Raw genomic sequence first — 20,533 nt, forward strand, 5'->3', positions numbered from 1 at the left:
CTCTCTTCTTCCCCTTCCCCTTTCTCTCCTCCCCTTTCTTCTTCCCGATTTCCTTTGTTTTCACCATGGTCCAGAATTCCTTTGTATAAGAGATCATCAAATGACAATGCAGAATTGAAGATGCAGAAGAAGGTTCTTCTTTTCTTTGCATTCTTCTCCAGTAGAGAATAACAAAAGCCATGACAGAAGAAATGCATACAAAAGCACCACTACTACAGGCAACGATTGTTAGCTTCTTATGACAAGACACTGCTTTTTCCTTCAACTCCTTAATGGGGCATGGCGACAATTGCAACCGAGGAATACCCCCATAGAGTTTGTTGTTCCCTACAACAGAAACAATGCTAGCATTTTGAAAAACTCCATTTGTTGGTACCTCACCTTCGAGGTTGTTGAAGGAAAGATTCAAACTCTGTAATGAGCGGAATTGCTGAAAATATTGTGGAATTGGGCCAGAGGTTATTCTGTGAAAGATCCACATTTATAAGACCTCTTAAGGAACTCAAAGATGAAGGATTTGAGCCATTGAACAACTTTCCCTTTGCAACAAATTTTTCCAGGCTCGCACAACTACCAAGACTAGACAGAACTCCGCCAGACAACCTGGTCTCTGAAACATCTAATTGTTCAAGATTTCTCAATTGACCTACTTCCTGAGGTAGGGAACCTACTAAATGATTTTTGGGCTAGATCAAGAGACAAAGTAAGGGAGGAGATACCAAAGATTTCTCTTGGTATGGCACCACTAAGACTATTACCAAAAAGTTGCAACAAAAACAACTTTCTGCAATTTCCAAGGGATGGAGGTATGCTACCTGTTAAGTTGTTCACCTGTAAACAAAGTGTATTCAAAGATGTTAAGTTTCCCAAAGATGAAGGGATCCGCCCTGCTAATCTATTTATAGCTAATGTTAGATCATACAGATTTTGAAGCTTCCCCATGGAAGTGGGAATAGTTCCTGTCAATTCATTTATCTCTAATCCCAGAACATTCAAGTTCACGAGGTTCTCAATCCCTGTTGGGATACTTCCAGATATGAAATTTCTTCCTAAAGTTAACGCTGTAAGTTGGGTCAAGAGGTTAGCCACAGACTTTGGCAACATGCCTCCAATACAAATAATGCATATGCACTTGAGATCAATAGGAGAGAACAGGCGAGGGAGAGAGAGAGAGAGACAACGAGGTGGTGTCTCATCATCTCCTTGCTAGATATTTAAGCATTTCATTCACAAATAGTATTACAGAATCTGTTATCCACGTGTACAATTCTGTTATAGAGTCCACATGTACAATTCTGTTTCTAATGTAACTTAACTTCTAGAGTCTTCTGTAATACATTATAAATACCTGATCATATCAAGATTAATACAAGCTTCCGTTATATTTTTCATGCTATCAGAGCACTTCAGGCTCTCAATCCGTCCCTTCTCTGTATCTGCAAATCATTGGAATTAATGGCTACTTAAGCTTCAATTGGTGGTTTGGATGCTACCTCTGATCCAACCTCTCATTTCTTTCTGCATCCCTCAGATAATCCAGGTGTGATCTTAGTTTCCTGTCCATTAAATGGAGAAAATTACTCCACCTGGAACAGAGCAATGCAAAATGCATTGTGTGCCAAGAACAAGCTTGGTTTTGTGAACGGGATGACCAGGAGACCAAAAATGTCATCTGCTCAAGATGGCTTGGAATAAGTGCAATTCCATGGTCATTTCTTGGATCTTGAACTCCTTGTCCCCTGAATTACATGAAAGTGTGGCATGTGTCGACTCTACTCATGAGATTTGGCATGATCTAGAAGAGCGATTCTCACAAGAAAATGCCCCTCGGATCTTTCAACTCAAGAGAGACTTAGCATTGCTTCAACAGGAGAATCTCTCTGTTCCAGCTTACTTCACGAAGTTCAAAGCCTTATGGGATGAATTAGCAACCTATAATTCAATCCCAACCTGCTCATGTGGAGGCGCAAGAAAAGAATTTGTTGTTGAACGTGAAAAGGAGAAAGTGTATCAATTCTTGATGGGATTGAGTGAGAATTTTAACACTATTCGCTCCCACATCCTCAGTCTTGATCCCTTGCCTAATGTCAGTCGCATTTATGCACTAATCATGAAAGAAGAACACCACCAAAGTCTCTCATCTCAACGAGTACCTGTTATCGAAACAACAACAATGCATGTGAATGCTGCATCACCGAAGCCCCAAGATAAATCTGTCCTTCCGAAATTCAGATGTGACCATTGCAACCTGGGTTACCCATCAGGTTGGGTAGACAAAAGGAAATCTACACCTAGCAAGTTAACAGACAAGAATTCCTCAAAGAATGTGACTCAGACAACTGGACATTCAAACTCAATTTCTCCAATTGCTAGTTTAAGTCTTGATCAATATCAGCAACTGATGGATCTTTTGAACTCAGAAAAACATATTACTGCAGCAAATTATGCTGGTAAGGCTCATGCTTGTTAACTTTTTCATTCTTCTAGTTGGATTCTAGATACAGGAGCCTCGGACGATATGATTGGTGCACAGTTTGGTATGGGTCTTGATACACAACCAGCTAGCGTCCATAAACCAGTCTATCTACCCAATGGCATTGTAGTGCCTGTACAAGCTCAAGGATCTATCAAGATTACTGATCATATTCGTCTAGAGAATGCTCTCCTTGTTTCGGATTTTAATTGCAATCTGGTATCTGTGAGCAAACTCACTAATCAACTGAATTGTGTGGCTTTGTTTTTTTCCCACATTTTGTGTCCTACAGGACTTGACCACCAAGAAGCTGATTGGAGTGGCTAAAATGAGGGATGGTCTCTACCGATTTACTAGGCTACCAAACTCTACATCCTTACATATTAGTTTAATTGATCTTAATTCTCAATTGTGGCATTATAAGTTAGGACATGCTGCCTATGATCGATTGTTATTGATTCAAGAACTCCATGTTTCTGCACCTGTAACTACTGTATGTTGTGATGCATGTAATCGTGCTAAGCTTACAAGATTACCATTTCCACTTAGCTATAATAAAAGCCATGCAGCTTTCCAAATTATTCATTGTGATATTTAGGGAGGTTATTGGGTGCTATCCCACTCTGGAGCTCGTTATTTTCTCTTTATTGTAGATGACTACAGTCGAGCCATTTGGATCTATTTGATGATACGTAACTCAGACACTTTACAGTTTCTCACTATGTTCTGTGAAATGGTAAAGACTCAACTTCACACATCTATTCAAGCAATAAGATCTGATAATGGGCTTGAGTTCTTGTCTGAACCCATTCAAACTTATTTTCAGCACAATGGCATTCTTCATCAGTGAACATGCGTTGACACCCCTCAACAGAATGGGGTAGTGGAGTAGAAACATTGCCATTTACTTGAAATGGCATGTGCTTTGGCGGTTCCAAGTTGGGCTTCCAATACAATTTTGGGGCAAATGTATGCTTATTGCCACCTTATTAATAAATTACTTGCCTACACAGTTGCATGGAAAATCCCCTTATGAGATGCTGCATGGTAAGCCTCTCACATATAACCACTTGAGGGTGTTCGGTTGTTTATGTTATGCCCGAGTGCAAGGCAAACCCCATGATGAATTTTCTCTGTGCGGGCCCATCGTTGTGTTTTCATGGGCTACCCACAAGGACAAAAAGGGTACTGGCTGTTCAACCTTGATAATAAAGAGTTTTGTTTCACGGGATGTTTGTTTCTATGAGGATCAATTTCCCTTCTTAAACATCCCAAATGCCCCACAGACTTCTGATCAACCAGTGGTACCACTTACTATAACTGATGATACTTCTGTTGATATCATTGCTACCTCTCACATTTCCATTAAAGTCCAACCAACGGATCTCTTCACTAAGGCCTTGGGCAATGATCAATTTCAAACGTTAAAATCCAAGTTGGGTGTCGGTCCTCCTCCATTTCCAACTTGAGGGGGAGTATTACAGAATCTGTTATCCACGTGTACAATTCTGTTATAGAGTCCACATGTACAATTCTGTTTCTGTTGTAACTTAACTTCTAGAGTCTTCTGTAATACATTATAAATACCTGATCATATCAAGATTAATACAAGCTTCCGTTATATTTTTCAAATAGCATATCGACATATATTAATAATTTGCATTGGAAAAACATGTACATAAATAGATTAATGGGCTAGCAAGAAGATATGCAGATGACCCATTATACCCCACAACAACAACACTTCACATCTTTGACATTGTGTAGTCCATCACATCCACAAGGAAATCTGAAACCATGGAAATTTAGACAAAAAAAATTGGGTTAATTAAAAATAAAAGTAAAAAAGATTACAAAGCGGTAACCTGGACAATGATGATCCAGTTGAGAACTAGATGAATTTTTCCTACCAAGGAGCTCCCACATTGGAATTGGAGGCTCGCTCCAAGAGATAGGTGGATACCGAATTGGGCTTTAGCCACAGAGGCTATGGTGACATCTCCGGGGCACAACACCGTATTCATGCATAGACATGAGAAAAGAACAACTGCACGGACTGTAAATGACAAATGCATCACAGACACAGAGAGCACATCTAAGAGTGGCTGCCCAATTGCAGGTTATTTAATGGGGTTGAGGATTTCTTTCTTTTCAAAGTCTTGATGGGTCTGGATTTAAGCTACGGAGAGAGGGATTTATCAGAAAAAAATTTCTAAAAACCATAATCTCGTTGTCGTGACCGGTAACGAAGCTACTGCAATTGAATTCACGTCTGCGCCCCACTGCATCCTAGGGTTTAGGAATGGAGGGTTAGGATTAAACTAGAGGGATCTTACGGCTATAGTGAAAAGGAGAGGGCACCCATAAGTATGGACGGTTGGGATTTAAGCTCCTAGGATTGAATGGTGGAGATTAGGGATTAGGTGGCGCCCTAGGGTTAGAATGCTAAAGAGATGGCGCCCTGGAATGGAGGGTGGAGATTGCAAGGTGAAGATCTAAGGGTATGAAAGGTTGCTAAGGCTTGGATGGTTGAGATTAGATGTTAGGGAGGAGTGGAAGGTGAAGATTTAGCAGTTAGGGGCGGTTATGGTTTGTTAGATGTGAAAAGAATGAGTGGGGAGGCGCCCTAGGGTTTGCTAAGGAGAGGAGAGTATGCTAATACAGTAAGAGGGGCACCTTTCTGGGTTTAGCAGATAGGTGGCACCCTCCTGTGCTTAGTTTTTCATAGAAACACCCCTCTCTCAGTTGAAATTCTCACTAGCTTCCCAAAATCTGTAGAAAACTCTATAAATTTCATAGTTTTTACTCAGAATTTGCATAGGGACCCTTAGAGGTCACAACATTGAATTTAACCGAAAAAATGGTATAGATTAGTCAGTCTAAGGTCTAAAATACCCCTAAAATGATGCCCTTAAGGCATCAAAATACAGAGTTATCACACTCCCCAATTTAATCATTGTTACTCCCTTAGCAATGCAGCCTTAAAATTACACTGAGTAAAGAGATCATGCTTTAAATCTGATTCCAAAATTCTCAAACTTTGTATAGATCAGTATTGGGTTTAAAGGGTAAAACCATCATGCTTTAAACATTACAAAAACTTGGCTTAAAAATCTTATATAGCCTTCCATTTGTAGATTGTCTCGATAAGTTGAGATTGATTTTTAAAATCAGGCGAGTATTCTTCTTCTAACAGTGGATTTCTACCTCTGAACTTGATATGCACACACATTTTTATTGTTACCTTCCACCGTTTGACGTGAATCTTGACACTTGACTTAGGTGAAGAGACCCAATTACTAAGTGTTAGGTAAGTGTCTTAGGCATTTCCTTTCTCGTTTGACGGGAATCTCGACACTTAACTTACGTGAAGAGACCCGATTACTAAGTCTAGGATGTCCATTGACCTTTTATTCTCTCTCTCTCATTTTTTTTGCTCTGTGTAAAATTCAGCACTGTTCGGGGTAGTCCACTATCTCTATTAATTTGATGATTTTTTTGTCTGATTTCTCAATCTTTATCTTCTTATTTTCACAGGGGCAAACTTGAGAGTATTTTCAATTTCTAAACGGTTTCGACAACATTCAAACAAGACCAATTTAACCCCTGTCACTTGCTACTAATCTCTACAAAATTCAATATTCTTTTATTAGTTTCCTCAACTTTTTTCTGTTCAGGAATCTCTTTTAATGGAAAAAATTTTAAAATTTTCTGTGAAAATTTTAGTTCTGCATTTCTAAAGGCTTAGCTCTTATTATTGTTATTATTATTATTATTTTTTTCCCTTACCTCCCAATTTAAATGTCATTGTCCTCAATGGCATGACTAGAATGATACAAAGGGACTTGGGCCAAAGGGAACAATCAAGAGGGTTTTTCCCAAGGGGTTCAAGGTCTACCAACTGGTCTCGAATCAAGAAAACAAAATTTATAATCCTAAAAGCAAAAGCAACTGAAAACTACGTTGTGTTGTCTCCCAACCAGCGCTAAGTTTAACGTCTTCAGTCAGATGCATTCACTCACTTCTCATATCTACACTTCCAGACTTGCTTTTTTCTTTACATAGACAGGGCTCAGATTAGGCTAAATAAAGGGTAGACAGGGCATCTACAAGGTCGTCCACTACATCTACCTTGAACTCATCTTCCCTTAGGTTTGGATACTTAGTGGCACTAATACATTTAATCGGACTTTCTGCTCCCTAAATGAAATGTCCATTTCTCCCGATTTATAGTTGATATTTGCATTAGCAATTGCTAAAAACGGACGTCCTAAGATTATCGGGTTATGGTTTAGTTCCTCGGTTGGGGTCATGTCTAAGATGATAAAATCCACTAGGAAGTAACAATCTTCTACTCTGACAGTGACGTCGTCAATAACACCTTGAGGAGTCTTGACTAACCGATTAGTGAGTTGCAAAATTACTGGGGTAGGTTTTAACTCGCCGATCCTGAACCTTTCATAAATAATAGAGGGGAGCAGATTTACATTGGCCCCAAGATCCAATAGGGCCCGATCAAAAATGATTTTAGAGATGACACAACTTATTAGAGGAGCACCAGGGTCTTTCATTTTCTGCGGGTGTTGGTTTAGGAGAATCGCATTAACATCTACCGAGAGAATCACTTTTTGTGGGGCCGATTGTGGCTCCCTCTTTTGAGTACACAACTCTTTTAAGAACTTGGCGTAGGCTAGGACATGTTGGATCACGTCGAGGAGAGGGATATTAATATGGATTTGCTTGAATAACTCCCTGATCTCCTCGTTGTGAGTCTCTTTCATCTTTCGCAACAGCCCGACTGTGAGTGCGGTTGGAAAGAGAACTACAGGTTGATTCACTATAGGTTCTTCTAAATTTTCCTTTTCTTTTTCTCCCATCCCCCCAACTTATGGTCTTCTTACTCCTTTTCTTATTCATTGATGTTTTCAAATTTTTTTTCTCGTACGGGTCCTCTAAAATCCTCCTACTCCTTAAGGTCATAATAGCTTTGGCATTTTCAAACTGAGGGTTCTTAGGAGGTGGTTGAACCTGTTGTGAAGGAAAACCCAATGGCTGATTTCTAGGATTCGCAACCGGTTGACTTGGTAGTTGTCATAATTCTTTCAACACATTGGCTTCGGCTAACTGTCCTATTTGGCTCTCTAATCTAGCGATGGATTGCTATTGAGTTAGAATCGGCTGCTGAAGCTGCAAGAATTTGTCATCAACTATAAGTTGCTGAAGTAGACTTACCCTAGGAACTAGTCGGTCCAACCTTAGCAGGTTTACCCACAACCTCCTCAGACTAGTACAATTAATGACAAATTCATGCAGATTCAGCAGCTGATTCTAACTAAGTAGCAGTCCATCGCTAGATTAAAGAGCCAAATAGGACAACTAGTTGAAGTCAATGCGAAGAGAGAAGTATGACAACTATTGAGTCAACCGGTTGTGAATCCTAGAAATTAGCCACCGGGTTTTCCTCCACAGCAGGTTCAACAACCTCCTAAGAACCCTCAGTTTGAAAATGCCAAGGCTATTACGACCTTAAGGAGTGGGAGGATTTTAGAGGACCCGTATGACAAAGAAATATGAAAACATCAAAGAAGAAGAAAAGGAGCAAGAAGACCATAAGTTGGGGGGGGGGGGGGAGAAAAAGGAAAGGAAAATTTAGAAGAAGAACCTATAGTGAACCGACTTGTAGTTCCCTTTCCAACCGCACTCATAGTTGGGCTATTGTGAAAGACGAAAGAGACTTGCAACAAGGAGATCAAGGATTTATTCAAGCAACTCCATAATAACATCCCTTTCCTCGACGCGATCCAACATGTCCCGGCCTACGCCAAGTTCTTGAAAGAGGTGTGTACTCAAAAGAGGGAGTCATGATCAGCCTCACGAAAAGTGATGCTCTCGGCATATGTTAGTGCAATTCTCCTAAACCAAATCCCCCGGAAAATGAAAGACTCTGGTGCTCCTCTAATAAGTTGTGTCATCTCTGGAATCATTTTCGATCGAGCCCTATTGGATCTTGGGGCCAATGTAAATCTGCTCCCCTCTATTATTTACGAAAGGGATGGCTGATCAAATCCAATGGCAGTAGTTGCAGATTGGCTGGATTGCTTGCAGGAACCCCTCCTAACAAGATTTGGGTGTTCTTCCTTTCTACAACCCTTGAACTCCTCAAGAAACCTTAGCCTTGTGAACTGGGTGAATTGACCAACTCCTTCTCCAGGGTCCTTGGGGTCTTTTTTATAGAGAAGGGTGGACAAAACTGGGATTAGAGAGAAAGAGAGGGGCGGTTAGTGGGTTTATGCAGAGAATGGGCGCCCCTAGGGTTTAGGAGTGGAGGGTTAGGATTAAACTAGAGGGATCCTATGACTATAGTGAAAAGGAGAGGGCACCCATAAGTATGGAGGGTTGGGATTTAAGCTCCTAGGATTGAATGGTGGAGATTAGGGGTTAGGTGGCGCCCTAGGGTTAGAATGTTAAAGAGATGGCACCCTAGAATGGAGGGTGGAGATTGCAAGGTGAAGCTCTAAGGGTATGAAATGTTGCTAAGGCTTGGATGGTTGAGACTAGATGTTAGGAAGGAGTGAAAGGTGAAGATTTAGCAGTTAGGGGCGGTTAGGGTTTGTTAGAGGTGAAAAGAATGAGTGGAGAGGTGCCATAGGGTTTGTTAAGGAGAGGGGAGTATGCTAATACAGTAAGAGAGGCGCCTTTCTGGGTTTAGCAGATAGGTGGCACCCTCATGTGCTTAGTTTTTCACAGAAACACCCCTATCTCAGCTGGATTTCTCACTAGCTTTCCAAAATTTGTAGAAAACTTTGTAAATTTCTCGGTTTTTACCCAGAATTTGCACAAGGACCCTCAAAGGTCACAACATTGAATTTAACCGGAAAAAGGGTATAGATTAGTCAGTCTAAGGTCTAAAATACCCCTAAAATGATGCCCTTAAGGCATCAAAATACAGAGTTATCAGTTAGCAATTGCTTGGTATTACATATTGCGAGTAAAAATGACCAATTTTTTAAATCTATTCTAATTGTGTGTTTGGGTTTTGAGAATTGAAATAGATTTCCTTTTACCTTTCCCTACATGAGGAGGGAGTTCAAACTGTTAATATCCATTGTTCTATGCATGGGCAAGTCCCTTCAAAGATTAACTTAGTATATCCAAATCCCTGTGTATCCCAACAATTCTGATGTGTTGATATATCCATGTCTTTCTTATGTGTACCATGATACATGTCTTAAAATTGTCTCTTTAATATTCATATATACTAACAATACTTTTAGCTTTGATGATAATGATGTTTGGTTATGATTATTTTGTTCTATTTGTTATATTTGCTAGATTTGGCAAACAGTTGCAAGGAAGAAGCATTGAACATGATATTTTTTATAGGTATTAATATAATGCCCTATCTCTCTCTCCTATTCTCAACCTTAATTAGTTATTCCAAGGATTAGTGTGATAAGTGTTATTCCATTATATACATGTGTAATTGAGTTTTAAGCCAAGTCTTGGACTTTCAAGCCTTTTTGTAGGCTAGGAATCAAGAGACACGAAAATACAAAGCATTAGTTTTACAAAGTTTATTTTCCATTAACTGCATGTTTCTCTTTTAAGTTAACATTTATCTGCATTCCTTATTTCCTTTGCCACTAGGTTGCTATAAAAAATTCATACCTGAACTCACCAAAAGGAGCTGGATTGGGAAAAACACAAAGCATCCAGTTTATAGGGTTAACTTCCTACAAGTCTGGTTTACCATTTTTTTTCATTCCTTATTTCCCTTACTAGGTTGGTTTAAGATGTTAGCACCTGACTTTGCCATGTTAAAACATTTTCTGCATTCCTTATTTCCCTTGCCACTAGGTTTCTATAAAACATTCATACCTGAACTCACCAAAAGGAGCTAGATCGGGAAAAACAAAAATCATCCAGTTTACAGAATTAACTGTTGTTTGGGGTTTGAATTTGATCAAGTATCCAGCAAAAGTAATTGAGGGGGACAAATTGTCAATCAGTGGAGAACTTAAGAAGCCGCTTGCAGCAAAAGTATGGTTGATCAAACCTAAAACAATCATCTAACAATGTACTTGGTTAAGGTGCTTCGGATTCCAGCATTGCTACAATATGGTGTCTAAGACTGAGGCATCTATTTTCAATGTGGAATTCTGATTAAAAGATGAATCGTGGCTGTAGAACTACAGATTTTTGAGAAATTCGTAGACCAAAATAGGGGCAAGCAACAATGCAGGTAGAGAATCTTTTTGTGAGGCTGTCAATGCTTGTATTAGAGAAGTTGTAATTGAATCGATAATCAAGATCACAACCATGAAGGCATTAGTGAAATCCATCTTCATCTTCTTCTACAGAGAAAAGGAGTTGACAAATGCAAAGATGTATATGTTAGAGCACGCCTGATCAAGTCATTAACTTGAGGAGGAACATTAGGGCAGCTTTTTGCATCCTTGCCCATATGTTCCAAGTGTTCCTTTATTTGATGTATCCCACCACTACTGTTCACAATAGTCAAGTTCAAGCACTCTTCCACTTTTCCTAGATCCATCTTGTATCTCAATGTAATGTTTTCAACTAATATCTTCTCTTTCATGAGTTCTCGTTTTATTCTTAGCAATAGATGAAGCATTAGTCTAGGATTTTTCATCCATGCTGTTGAGAAAAATGAAAGTAAGGTTAGAGTCCCCCTTCAATTACCAAATCATTCCAACCTGATAAATAGATAAGCCTTAGGCCTTCTAGAAGAGCTAACAGGTCATAGCATAGCTATCAGACAGGCCATGCATTCTTTATAAACCAAAATGTTAGGCAATCAAGAAACAGCCCCCATCAACAAGAAGTACTGGTGATGAGGATCCTGGTAAGCATGACTTGTTAATAGATTACATAAGTGTATCCAATGAACAGAGGATAGAACCAAAGCGAAGATAATATAGATGGTTTAACCATATTAAAGAAAGGCTACTGCATAAGTTAGAAAGAACAATTATTGATAAAAAAAAAAAAAAAGTTAGAAAGAACAATTGGTGCAAACAAGGGCTCTAATAGGAAATGAAGAATGCCAAAACTAATTGAAGATTTTTTCAAGTGGTAACAGAAATTATTCAGGATTATGTAGTGAGATAAGAGTTTTGAATATATCTGAAATGTTGTCTATATGGGAAAGCCATAAGGACTTCTCAATTATTTGTTCATTTGTTCTAGTATATAAGCCATAAGGACTTCTCAATAATTTGTTCTAGTAGTATATAAGCACTGTCACTTTGGTATATGGCATTGGATGCTAAGCAGATATATGGCCATGGGCTTTCAAATTTCAATATGTTCATTTGTTCTGTTATATCTTGACTTTCAGGTCTACTGTTTAACTTGATTCTAAGATCTTTATTTTTTACATAGATTATGAAGTTGGAGGTTTTGATGGTCCATTTCTTTATATCCATCAAGAGAAAAAAAAAAATGTTTGATGGCCATCAAAGGATCTCACCTATGTTCAGGTGGAAGGAATAAACTTTATCTGCTGGTTGTAACCATTTGACTAGTTATATTACTGTATTGTAAACAAAAACAAAAATTTCTGGATGGAAGTGCAGTTCTGTTATTCACATAAAAATGAGGAGAAGAAAGTTATGTGAACTGGAAAAACATTCATTTACTTATTCACATTGTTAGCCTTTTCTTTATTGTTTGTTGGGGTATGGAATTTCTTACACTGTTTATGATACTTTGATCTGAAAAGCCAAATGACATATCCAATAAGGACTTCAGCATTGACAAAATTAACTAAAAAGTGGTAAAGTGTATATATCAATATATATATGTATAAAAATTTATAAGGCCGGTATGACTCATTTGATATTTGGATTATTGTGGCATGGCTTGAGTTTTCTCTCCAAGTACATTAATTTGGATGATTGTGACATGATTCTCAGGTTTTCCCAAAGCTACTACCCAGTCTAGGGAGTTTCTTAAATCTATAAAGCGATATTACAACAATGCCTACACGGATGGTGATCAAAAGCAAGACGCAATAAATCTGTATTTCTTCCTTCTTTTAGATGCAAGGAGTTTATCCTTGACTGCTTATCCCATGTGGGTAGGGCCCCCCACGAGAACAAAACTGCAGCAGCAACAAACTGAAAGAAGAAAGAAAAACCGTTGGAAATAAGATAATGTAGTCCAAAATCCAAATTAATGCAAGAGAAGTGATGTAAAATTTACATTGGTGTGTACTCCAAACACCGACAAAAATTTTCATCAAATTTACACCTTTCACAACTAAACACAATCGGAGTAAATATTTAGTCCCAACCGGTTCCAATTTACATCCATCAGTATCACTGAACCGGTTCACATTTTTCCATTGATGTAAATTTGATTTTACACCTCAAACAAATACAGCCTTGCTAACTTCACACAGTTATTGCTAGTAGGAATCTTTTGCAAGACTTTCAATATGTTTTAATCTCCTTTATCCCTCGTACAGTTAATAGGGGTGCCCATGTAAGTGCAAAATTTGCTTGTCATATGTGTAGGATCACTACTTGGTTCTTACCTTCTGATTTTCTTATTCCTTCATTGGAAGAAGATTGGGTGCAATGAATTTACCCTAAGGGCTGTTTCAAACAAAAAAAAAAAAAGTTTTTTAACTTATTGTTTTTGCTTTTTGAGGCATAACTGTAATACTGTTTATTAGGCGACACATCCCTTTTATAAACAGTATGTACGCTCATGAAGTCAAAGGCAAAACCACCCTCGTATATTTTGATTTGTTTGGGTCAGTAGTGTTTGTCTTTTGGCAAATGTTATTATGCTACTATTTTAAATTTTACTACAAAGCCAATCTCAATGAACTATATATATCCCGTGAATTTGATAAGGCATCCACTTGTGACATCAGCCAAAGTGTGGATTTATGAGATATTTCCAAACAAGCTGAGTTGGAAAGATGAGTAGTAGATGAGATCCTACCAATTTGGACAAGCTGAGTTGGAAAGATGGAGTAGTGCATCGAGGGAAACTTGCAACAAAATATAGTTAGAGGCCTCAGGGAAGTCTTTAGGGAAGACACTCTAATGCTCAAGTCAATAAAAGGTGAAAAGGTTGGTCAGGCCAAATTGTTTTAAGGCAAACTGGTTTGGATCGAGCAAGAATGAGGAAAGCATGAAAGGAGGTTATAGTATTGAAGGGTTGAAGAGAGAGAATACCTTGATGGTAATGCCCTTAAATAGTCAATTGTCATGGTGCACTCGTTATGTTCCTTGCAGGGGTGCTTGGTACTCGAATGGGGTGACTGGTCGCCGAGGTCTTTGAATGATTCCACGTTCCTCGGCATGGGTGCTTATTAGTGACATAGAGACATTGCTGTGCATGACACCCACTGTCCTGTTGATGTGGCCGAGGATATTGGCCGATCCCAAGACATGGTGGCAGCCACATGGCAACCCGACCGACCGGCATACAACCGTAAGAGGAGCAGATCCTGATTCCCATGAATTTGGAAGACTATTTATTTATTTTTGTTTGTTTTGGTACTATATGAATACGGATTGTACCCATTTTATCAAAGATGAGTTGTGCCCTAATCAATCCCTTATAATTTCTAAGGGCCTATTTGGTTTACAGTTGAAATTGGAATCGAAATCAAAATCCATCAGAATGGTCTGTACCCATTTTCAGTTTTGGTTCAAACACGAATTGGAATGAGAATTAAAATAAACTAGAATGAGATTTCATTCTTAAGAGGGGGAAAGAATTGTCATTCCCTCAAATGAGGAAATATCATTCCACCAAGAATGAGAATGAGATTTCGATTGACCCATTTCGATTCCGATTCCAGATCTCTATTCCTGCGAACCTTTGAAGATTGCAGTGAACTGTAACAAAATACCCGGTAGGTATTGATTCATTGTCGTATCGTTTGCTAGCTCAAAAACAAATAGATGCCGTCTCTGGAACAATTCAGTACACAATAATGAAAGTAACCATTGGCGTCGGAATCCAAATACCTAAAAACCTCAACCACATGGGACCACGCTAAATTTTGGTTCATCATTAATAATGACACTGGGCACTGGCAACCTGAATACCACTCTCACGGTTCATTGAATACCGCTCTCACCTATTCTGTGTGCTCTGTTTATCTGCTCGTTGGTGCCGAGTAGGGCAGTAAGACAAGACAGTGACTAGAAAGCGAATCGAACGCTACACACTTCAGAAAGATCGTCTTCATCGTTGTAGGTCGCAAACTGGCGTTTTCTAGTAGATGTTAACGTCTCTGTCCATCACTAAACGTCAGCTACACCATCGGGATTGGGTCTGCACCCTCTCCTACAAACATGGAGGGTTATCATGCGACACTTCTTCACATCGTTGCTATCTCTAATACTCTAACTACTACTACTGATAATAATACATTAATTTTTAAAGAGCTCTTTTTCAATTGTAGAGGACAGGTGGTACAAGTTTATGAAGTGACTAGCAGATTCTCACTCAAATCAAATTAGGATATGCCATTAACAAACGATGCTAGGCACATCATATGTTTGTGTCACCTTTCTACATCATTATTGTTTTGTTCTGTTAGAAGAGAGTTTATCTTTCCCACAGTGTAAGCCAAGTTCCAAGGACGAGATTCTCGTGGCTCTTTCATCGTGACTTTCTACAATTTTTATGGCCTCACAACCTCTTTCCAAGCCGAATTCTGGGCTCTTCTTGATGGTCTTCTATGCTATTGCAATATGAACTTGCTATCCATTGAAATAGAAAGCGATAATAAATTTCTCAAAGATTTAATCTTTTGATCACATAGTGATCCATTTAGGCCCCGTTTGGTTTGCTGAAATAGGGAACCCCATTACCATTTCTGGTGAAATAGTCATTCGTAACTCATTCCCTCCTTCTTTGGAAATGAAATCTCATTTATGTTGATTTCAATTTTTATTTTCATTCTTGTCTTAATCAAACATAATATGGGAATAAATCATTTCGATTCCGATTCTGATTGTAAATTAAATGGACCCTTAATTAACCAATACGTAGCATGGATATGCCCTCGTGCTCAACAATTTGTCACTTTAACATAAGGCTGCAACTTGGACTAGATTGGCCCGAACCCAATCCTAAAAAGTCGGGTTGATGCTCGGGTTAGGGTTAGGATTGAAATTTATGAACCCGATTTTACTTCGGATTGGGTTAGGGTTGACCCCATGGGCAACTTGACCCAACTTGAACCTTAATATATATATATATATACATACACTGATTTGTTTATATGCATGATAGTTGTATAGCCCCTACTACATATTATCATTTATTTCTTTTAAGATAATCACTTAATCTTAATTGGAAATACCAAAACCTTAATAACATTTTTTTAATATTTTATTCTTTATCTCCTCTTTGTTTCTTGGGCCACCCATAACTTACTGCCCATAAATGATCTATTATAAGCTATAAGTCATAATAAACTATAATCATTTCAAACACTTTTGTTTTTGAGTTTTGTACTTAAAGAACCAATAAAAACATCAACAAACAAATACTAATAAAACATAGGACTAATATAATCATATTAATTTATGTTGTTATTAATATAATTTAAAGAGATTAAATGAGGTCTTATTTGTAAGCAATAACCTACTTTAATTGGTATTCACTATTTATTTGATAAATTTATTTTTAAAATCTAAATTAGGTTACGCTTCCAAAAAAAAGTTAAATCTAGTTTGCAATTAATAAAATATTTCATCTAAAAGAATGAAACTCACACCATTTGTATTAATTGTTTAGTCATTTTTATGAATTTCATTTATTTTTATTTTATCCATATAATATTTTGAATATTTTTAAGTTAAATTATTTGTTTAATAGTTACTTTTGAAATGGTTGTGTTTGAATAAAATTCAGTTACTACCATAACATTTGAAGTGGCCACTTTTTAGGGATTATGATGCTACGTGTGTGAATTTTAAGAGAGTGGAGTAATCACTTTTTTGTAAATGGATAGACTCTTTTAAGAGTGAGAGTTTAACTTCTTCTAAGATTCTATCTATTGAAATTTTACAATGCCACGTGTCTAAAGGGTGGGGGTTGTTGTTGAAGACATTCCTTTAATACATACATACATACATACATACATACATACATACACACACACACACACACACACACACACACACACACATAATTTTAGGGAAATTGTATAAAACTCACTATGACTTTTCAGCATTTCTCTTAAACTCACCATAACTTCTCAAAATGTCCAAGGAACCCCATGTCAGTAACTTGACATTAAACAAACTAATGGATGTTCTTAGATTACCATTTTACCCTTTTATAATATTCCAGAAATGCCCTTATTATATTCGACCCAAAACCCAAATTGTTTGAACCCTATCCAAAGAGAAGAAAACAATCACCGTTGTTGCATCGAATCCAGATCTGCTCCTCATAGAGTGTGCCTTTCACCAACCTCACAACATGTCCAGGTCTCACATCGAGAACATCTCCCTTACTTGTATTTATTATTCATAATTTCATACATAGATATTCCTAATACAGGGTGGGATGTGGCAGTGAGGTCGGTGCGAGGTGCGCTCAGTGAGTAACAGATCCCAATTACGTTGCATCGCCTAAGAAGAAAAAGATAACCACCGTTCGGGAAGAAATGGAAGGATGACCAACCCAATCTATCTCACCAAAACAGCTATCACATCATTAATGTTAGCTCTAATTCTGAGGTTATAGTTGTTGTGCCTACGGAGCCCTGCCAAGATCCTTGTTGTGATTGTTCTCTAGTGTTGCTCTTATAGCCTTGTTCGTTCTTTCTCCTCTTTTGATAGATACCATCGACAACAAACAGTTGCTCTTGTTGTTGTTGAAACTAATTTGTGTTGTTTGGTTTAATTCCTTCACCCGGATTAGGGGTGGATTCAAGCCAGCTGAGCCGAATAGCATGCTATTCGAGCTCAACTCGCCAAGGTAGTACAAAGCTTAAGCTCGAGCTCGAGCTTAGTTTTAGCTAGAACCTTGAGCAGCTCGACTTGAGAAAAATGTTTTATAAAAATGAAAAATATATAAAATATTTTTTATTTGATATTTAAAAAATTAAGAATTATAATAATTAGTTATTATTATATATAAAAGTAAAAGTATTATATATATAATATTTTTATTATATGTTATTTTCTATAACTATATTATTATTTATTATTATTATTATTATTATTATTATTATTATTATTATTATTATTATTATTATATGTATGTATGTATGTATGTATGTATGTATGTATGTATGTATGTATGTATGTATGTATGTATGTATGTATGTATGTATGTATGTATGTAGTTATTCGAGCTAGTTAAGATGATTTTAGTACTGATTAAAGTGGTAGAGTTTGACCTCTCATCCAATGACAATAAGATTTGGTTTAGGACTGTCAACGGGTCAAGTCTAGGTCGGAATCAGCTAGAACCGGAATTGACCCAATATGAAATGTTGAGGATCCGGACCCGATAGGGTCTGTAATTTTTGGACCAGGAACCAAACCGATCAGTTATCGAGACAATTGGGTCTAACCAGTCAGACCCAATTATAGTAAATAAAAAATAATTATTTATGTTGAATGTATATTAAATATTCTATATATATATTATATTATATTATATATATAATTTATTTATTTAATATATTATACATTATATATATCGGGTCAGGTTTGAATCGGTTTGGGACTAGGTGGAACTAATTCCGAACCAATAGTAATCGAGACCCTATATCAAGACTCGAAGTTGACCCGTCAGTTCCATTTCCCGAAACTAGAACCGATCCAATTAGGTTCGGGTCCATCATGTTTGCAGGGTTGGAGTTAACCCATTGATAGCCCTAATCTGGTTTGATGGGTCGGGAAAACTATATCCAATTCATTCATGCCATCCACTAAGGAAGTTATGAAAATCTGAGGCGGTGTTTGGCACCGTGTTTATCTTGTCATGGGATGAAGATCTGTTCATCCCATCCACACCCTAATATAGCATCTATGGAAAAAACTCGTGGATGCATCCCCTCCACTGTTTATTTTTTATCCCACACTTCACAAGTCTCTCTGAAACCCTATTGTCTGTTTCACATTACCATTGGATCAAAACCCTATTTTTGATCGCATGCTTCAATTGTTTAAATATTATTTTTAATATTTTTATCAATAAATATTAATTATTTTACTTAATTTTTTAATTTTTATAAATTTTTAATGTTTTTATCAATAAAATAATATCTTTGAATATTTTAAATATATTTTAAAATTTTTAATTATTTTACTATTGTTTTAAAAAATAATAATATTTATTGGTTAATATTAATTCATTGATGCATTTTTCAAAATATTTATGCAAAAACTAGATATTTATGATTAACCGTGTATATCATTCATAAAATGTATATGAGATACATGGAATCAAAAAGTGTGGTGTAGACCAGTCCACACCACGCTATAGAACGCCAATGTGGGTGTGGGCTGGTCCAATCCACATAGTTTGTTCACAGTTTAGAACAGTTGTGGACTGTGGTGTGGTGTGGATTGGTCCTTACCACAAGGTGTGGTGTTGATTGGTCCTCACCACAGGGTGTGGTGTGGACCAATCCACACCCACTAATTTCTCATCCACACTTCAAAACACCCCTTGAATCTCTTATTTTTTCCTTTGAGTTTTGTCGGTAAATGCTTACTTAAACAAATCACTTTGTAAATATTTAGGGTTCCCCCTTGAATCAGAACTCATTGAATCCTTGAAAACATCTCTTTATGGAATCTTTCAATCGTATTTTCCACTTTTTCATAGGCATGGACATTTACAGCGAAGTTCACCCAACAAAATCTCACTTTTCTTGACCCAAAATCAGAGTTCTTTGCGAGCTTCAGAAATTGTTTGGTCTTCTCCGATGGAATTGAAACTTTTTCCGATGAATTTCTTGGAAATGGGAAGTTCTCTGGCGTGTATAAACATCTGTTACAGGTTTGACTATTGGAGTTTTTGATTGGGTTTCCAATGGGTCGGATTTGTGACTTCACGCAAATTTGGACATGAAAATTGTATTCATGCTGACGTGAACAACTTCTGTCTATGATGACTAACGGTGCTGCTCTAACGGATGGTGAGTTTGGAAAACAAAATCTCACTAACATGGGGTTTCTTGGACGTTTTGAAAAGAGTTTAAGAGAAATGATGTAAAGTCATAGTAAGTTTTAGACAAATTCCCATAATTTTAATATGAAATTTGTGTGGAAAAAGACTTTAATTTGACCAGGTGTCAAATGGTTTTGGGCCCAAATTTTTATTTCATCAATCAACCTAAAATAGCTAGATAGGAAATATGAAAGAAAAAAAATAAGCAAGGCAGGGTGAGGATGAGGATGTTGGCTCTCTGGTCACGAGCTGCCACAGGCCATGACCCAACCATTATACAAATGTGCTTGTGTATTGTTGGGAAATTGGGGTCACTATAACTTGGAGGAGAAGCTCTGAGGCGTGTTTGAAGGCACTGCCTTTAGAACGTTATTTTTCCTCACTCAATTTCACTGAGTTTGCCGTTGGATTATAGGCAAATCCGTTCCTAGGATACAATAGAGCCTTGGGCGAAAATCTACAACCAACAAAGTTGAAGAGTCTCCAAAGAAACCTTATGAGACAGTAGCAGATCGAACTGAGAGAGACATGAATGATTTCAAAAAACTTGTGTGTACATTTGCTTGATTCACGCTCCTTAAATAATTTCTGAAGAGTCATGGAGCAGGGGAAGGTGTTGGTTCAGAAAAGGCTCCTTGAACAATAAGAATTTCAAATATTGTGACTGTTAAAAAGGTAGTTAACAATTAATGGTTGTTAACTTTGAATAGTGCCTCTTAATAACACCTAATTGAATCGTGACTGATGAGGGGTAATTTGGCCCTACCTGTTAGCACGTGGACACATGGATCGACCTGATGACATGGACGATGACTCAACATTTCCTACCACCTCAGTAGGCCAGGTCATCTTGGGTACCTCGGG

General features: G+C 37.5%; 1 protein-coding gene across 1 annotated transcript; it reads left to right on the forward strand.

Moving 5' to 3' along the window:
* Nucleotides 1–1,681: 1,681 nt before the first annotated feature.
* Nucleotides 1,682–19,504, forward strand: LOC148800775 (uncharacterized). The gene is made up of 4 exons (XM_088903841.1): nucleotides 1,682–2,450; nucleotides 2,499–2,692; nucleotides 2,766–2,966; nucleotides 19,325–19,504. Exons 1-4 carry the CDS (start codon nucleotides 1,682–1,684, stop codon nucleotides 19,502–19,504), a joined length of 1,344 nt encoding a protein of 447 aa, XP_088759967.1.
* The last annotated feature ends 1,029 nt before the right edge of the window (nucleotides 19,505–20,533 follow it).

The sequence above is a fragment of the Nelumbo nucifera genome, chromosome 4, assembly GCF_055504915.1.
Source record: "Nelumbo nucifera cultivar China Antique chromosome 4, China Antique-T2T, whole genome shotgun sequence".
Classification (NCBI taxonomy): Eukaryota; Viridiplantae; Streptophyta; class Magnoliopsida; order Proteales; family Nelumbonaceae; genus Nelumbo; species Nelumbo nucifera.

Excerpts from the sequence above, each read along its gene's own strand:
- LOC148800775 (XM_088903841.1), top strand. The coding sequence starts at position 1,682 with ATGGCTTGGAATAAGTGCAATTCCATGGTCATTTCTTGGATCTTGAAC. Across the intron at positions 2,451-2,498 it reads TACTGCAGCAAATTATGCTG|ATACAGGAGCCTCGGACGAT; the intron begins GTAAGGCTCATG and ends GTTGGATTCTAG. Across the intron at positions 2,693-2,765 it reads CGGATTTTAATTGCAATCTG|GACTTGACCACCAAGAAGCT; the intron begins GTATCTGTGAGC and ends TGTGTCCTACAG.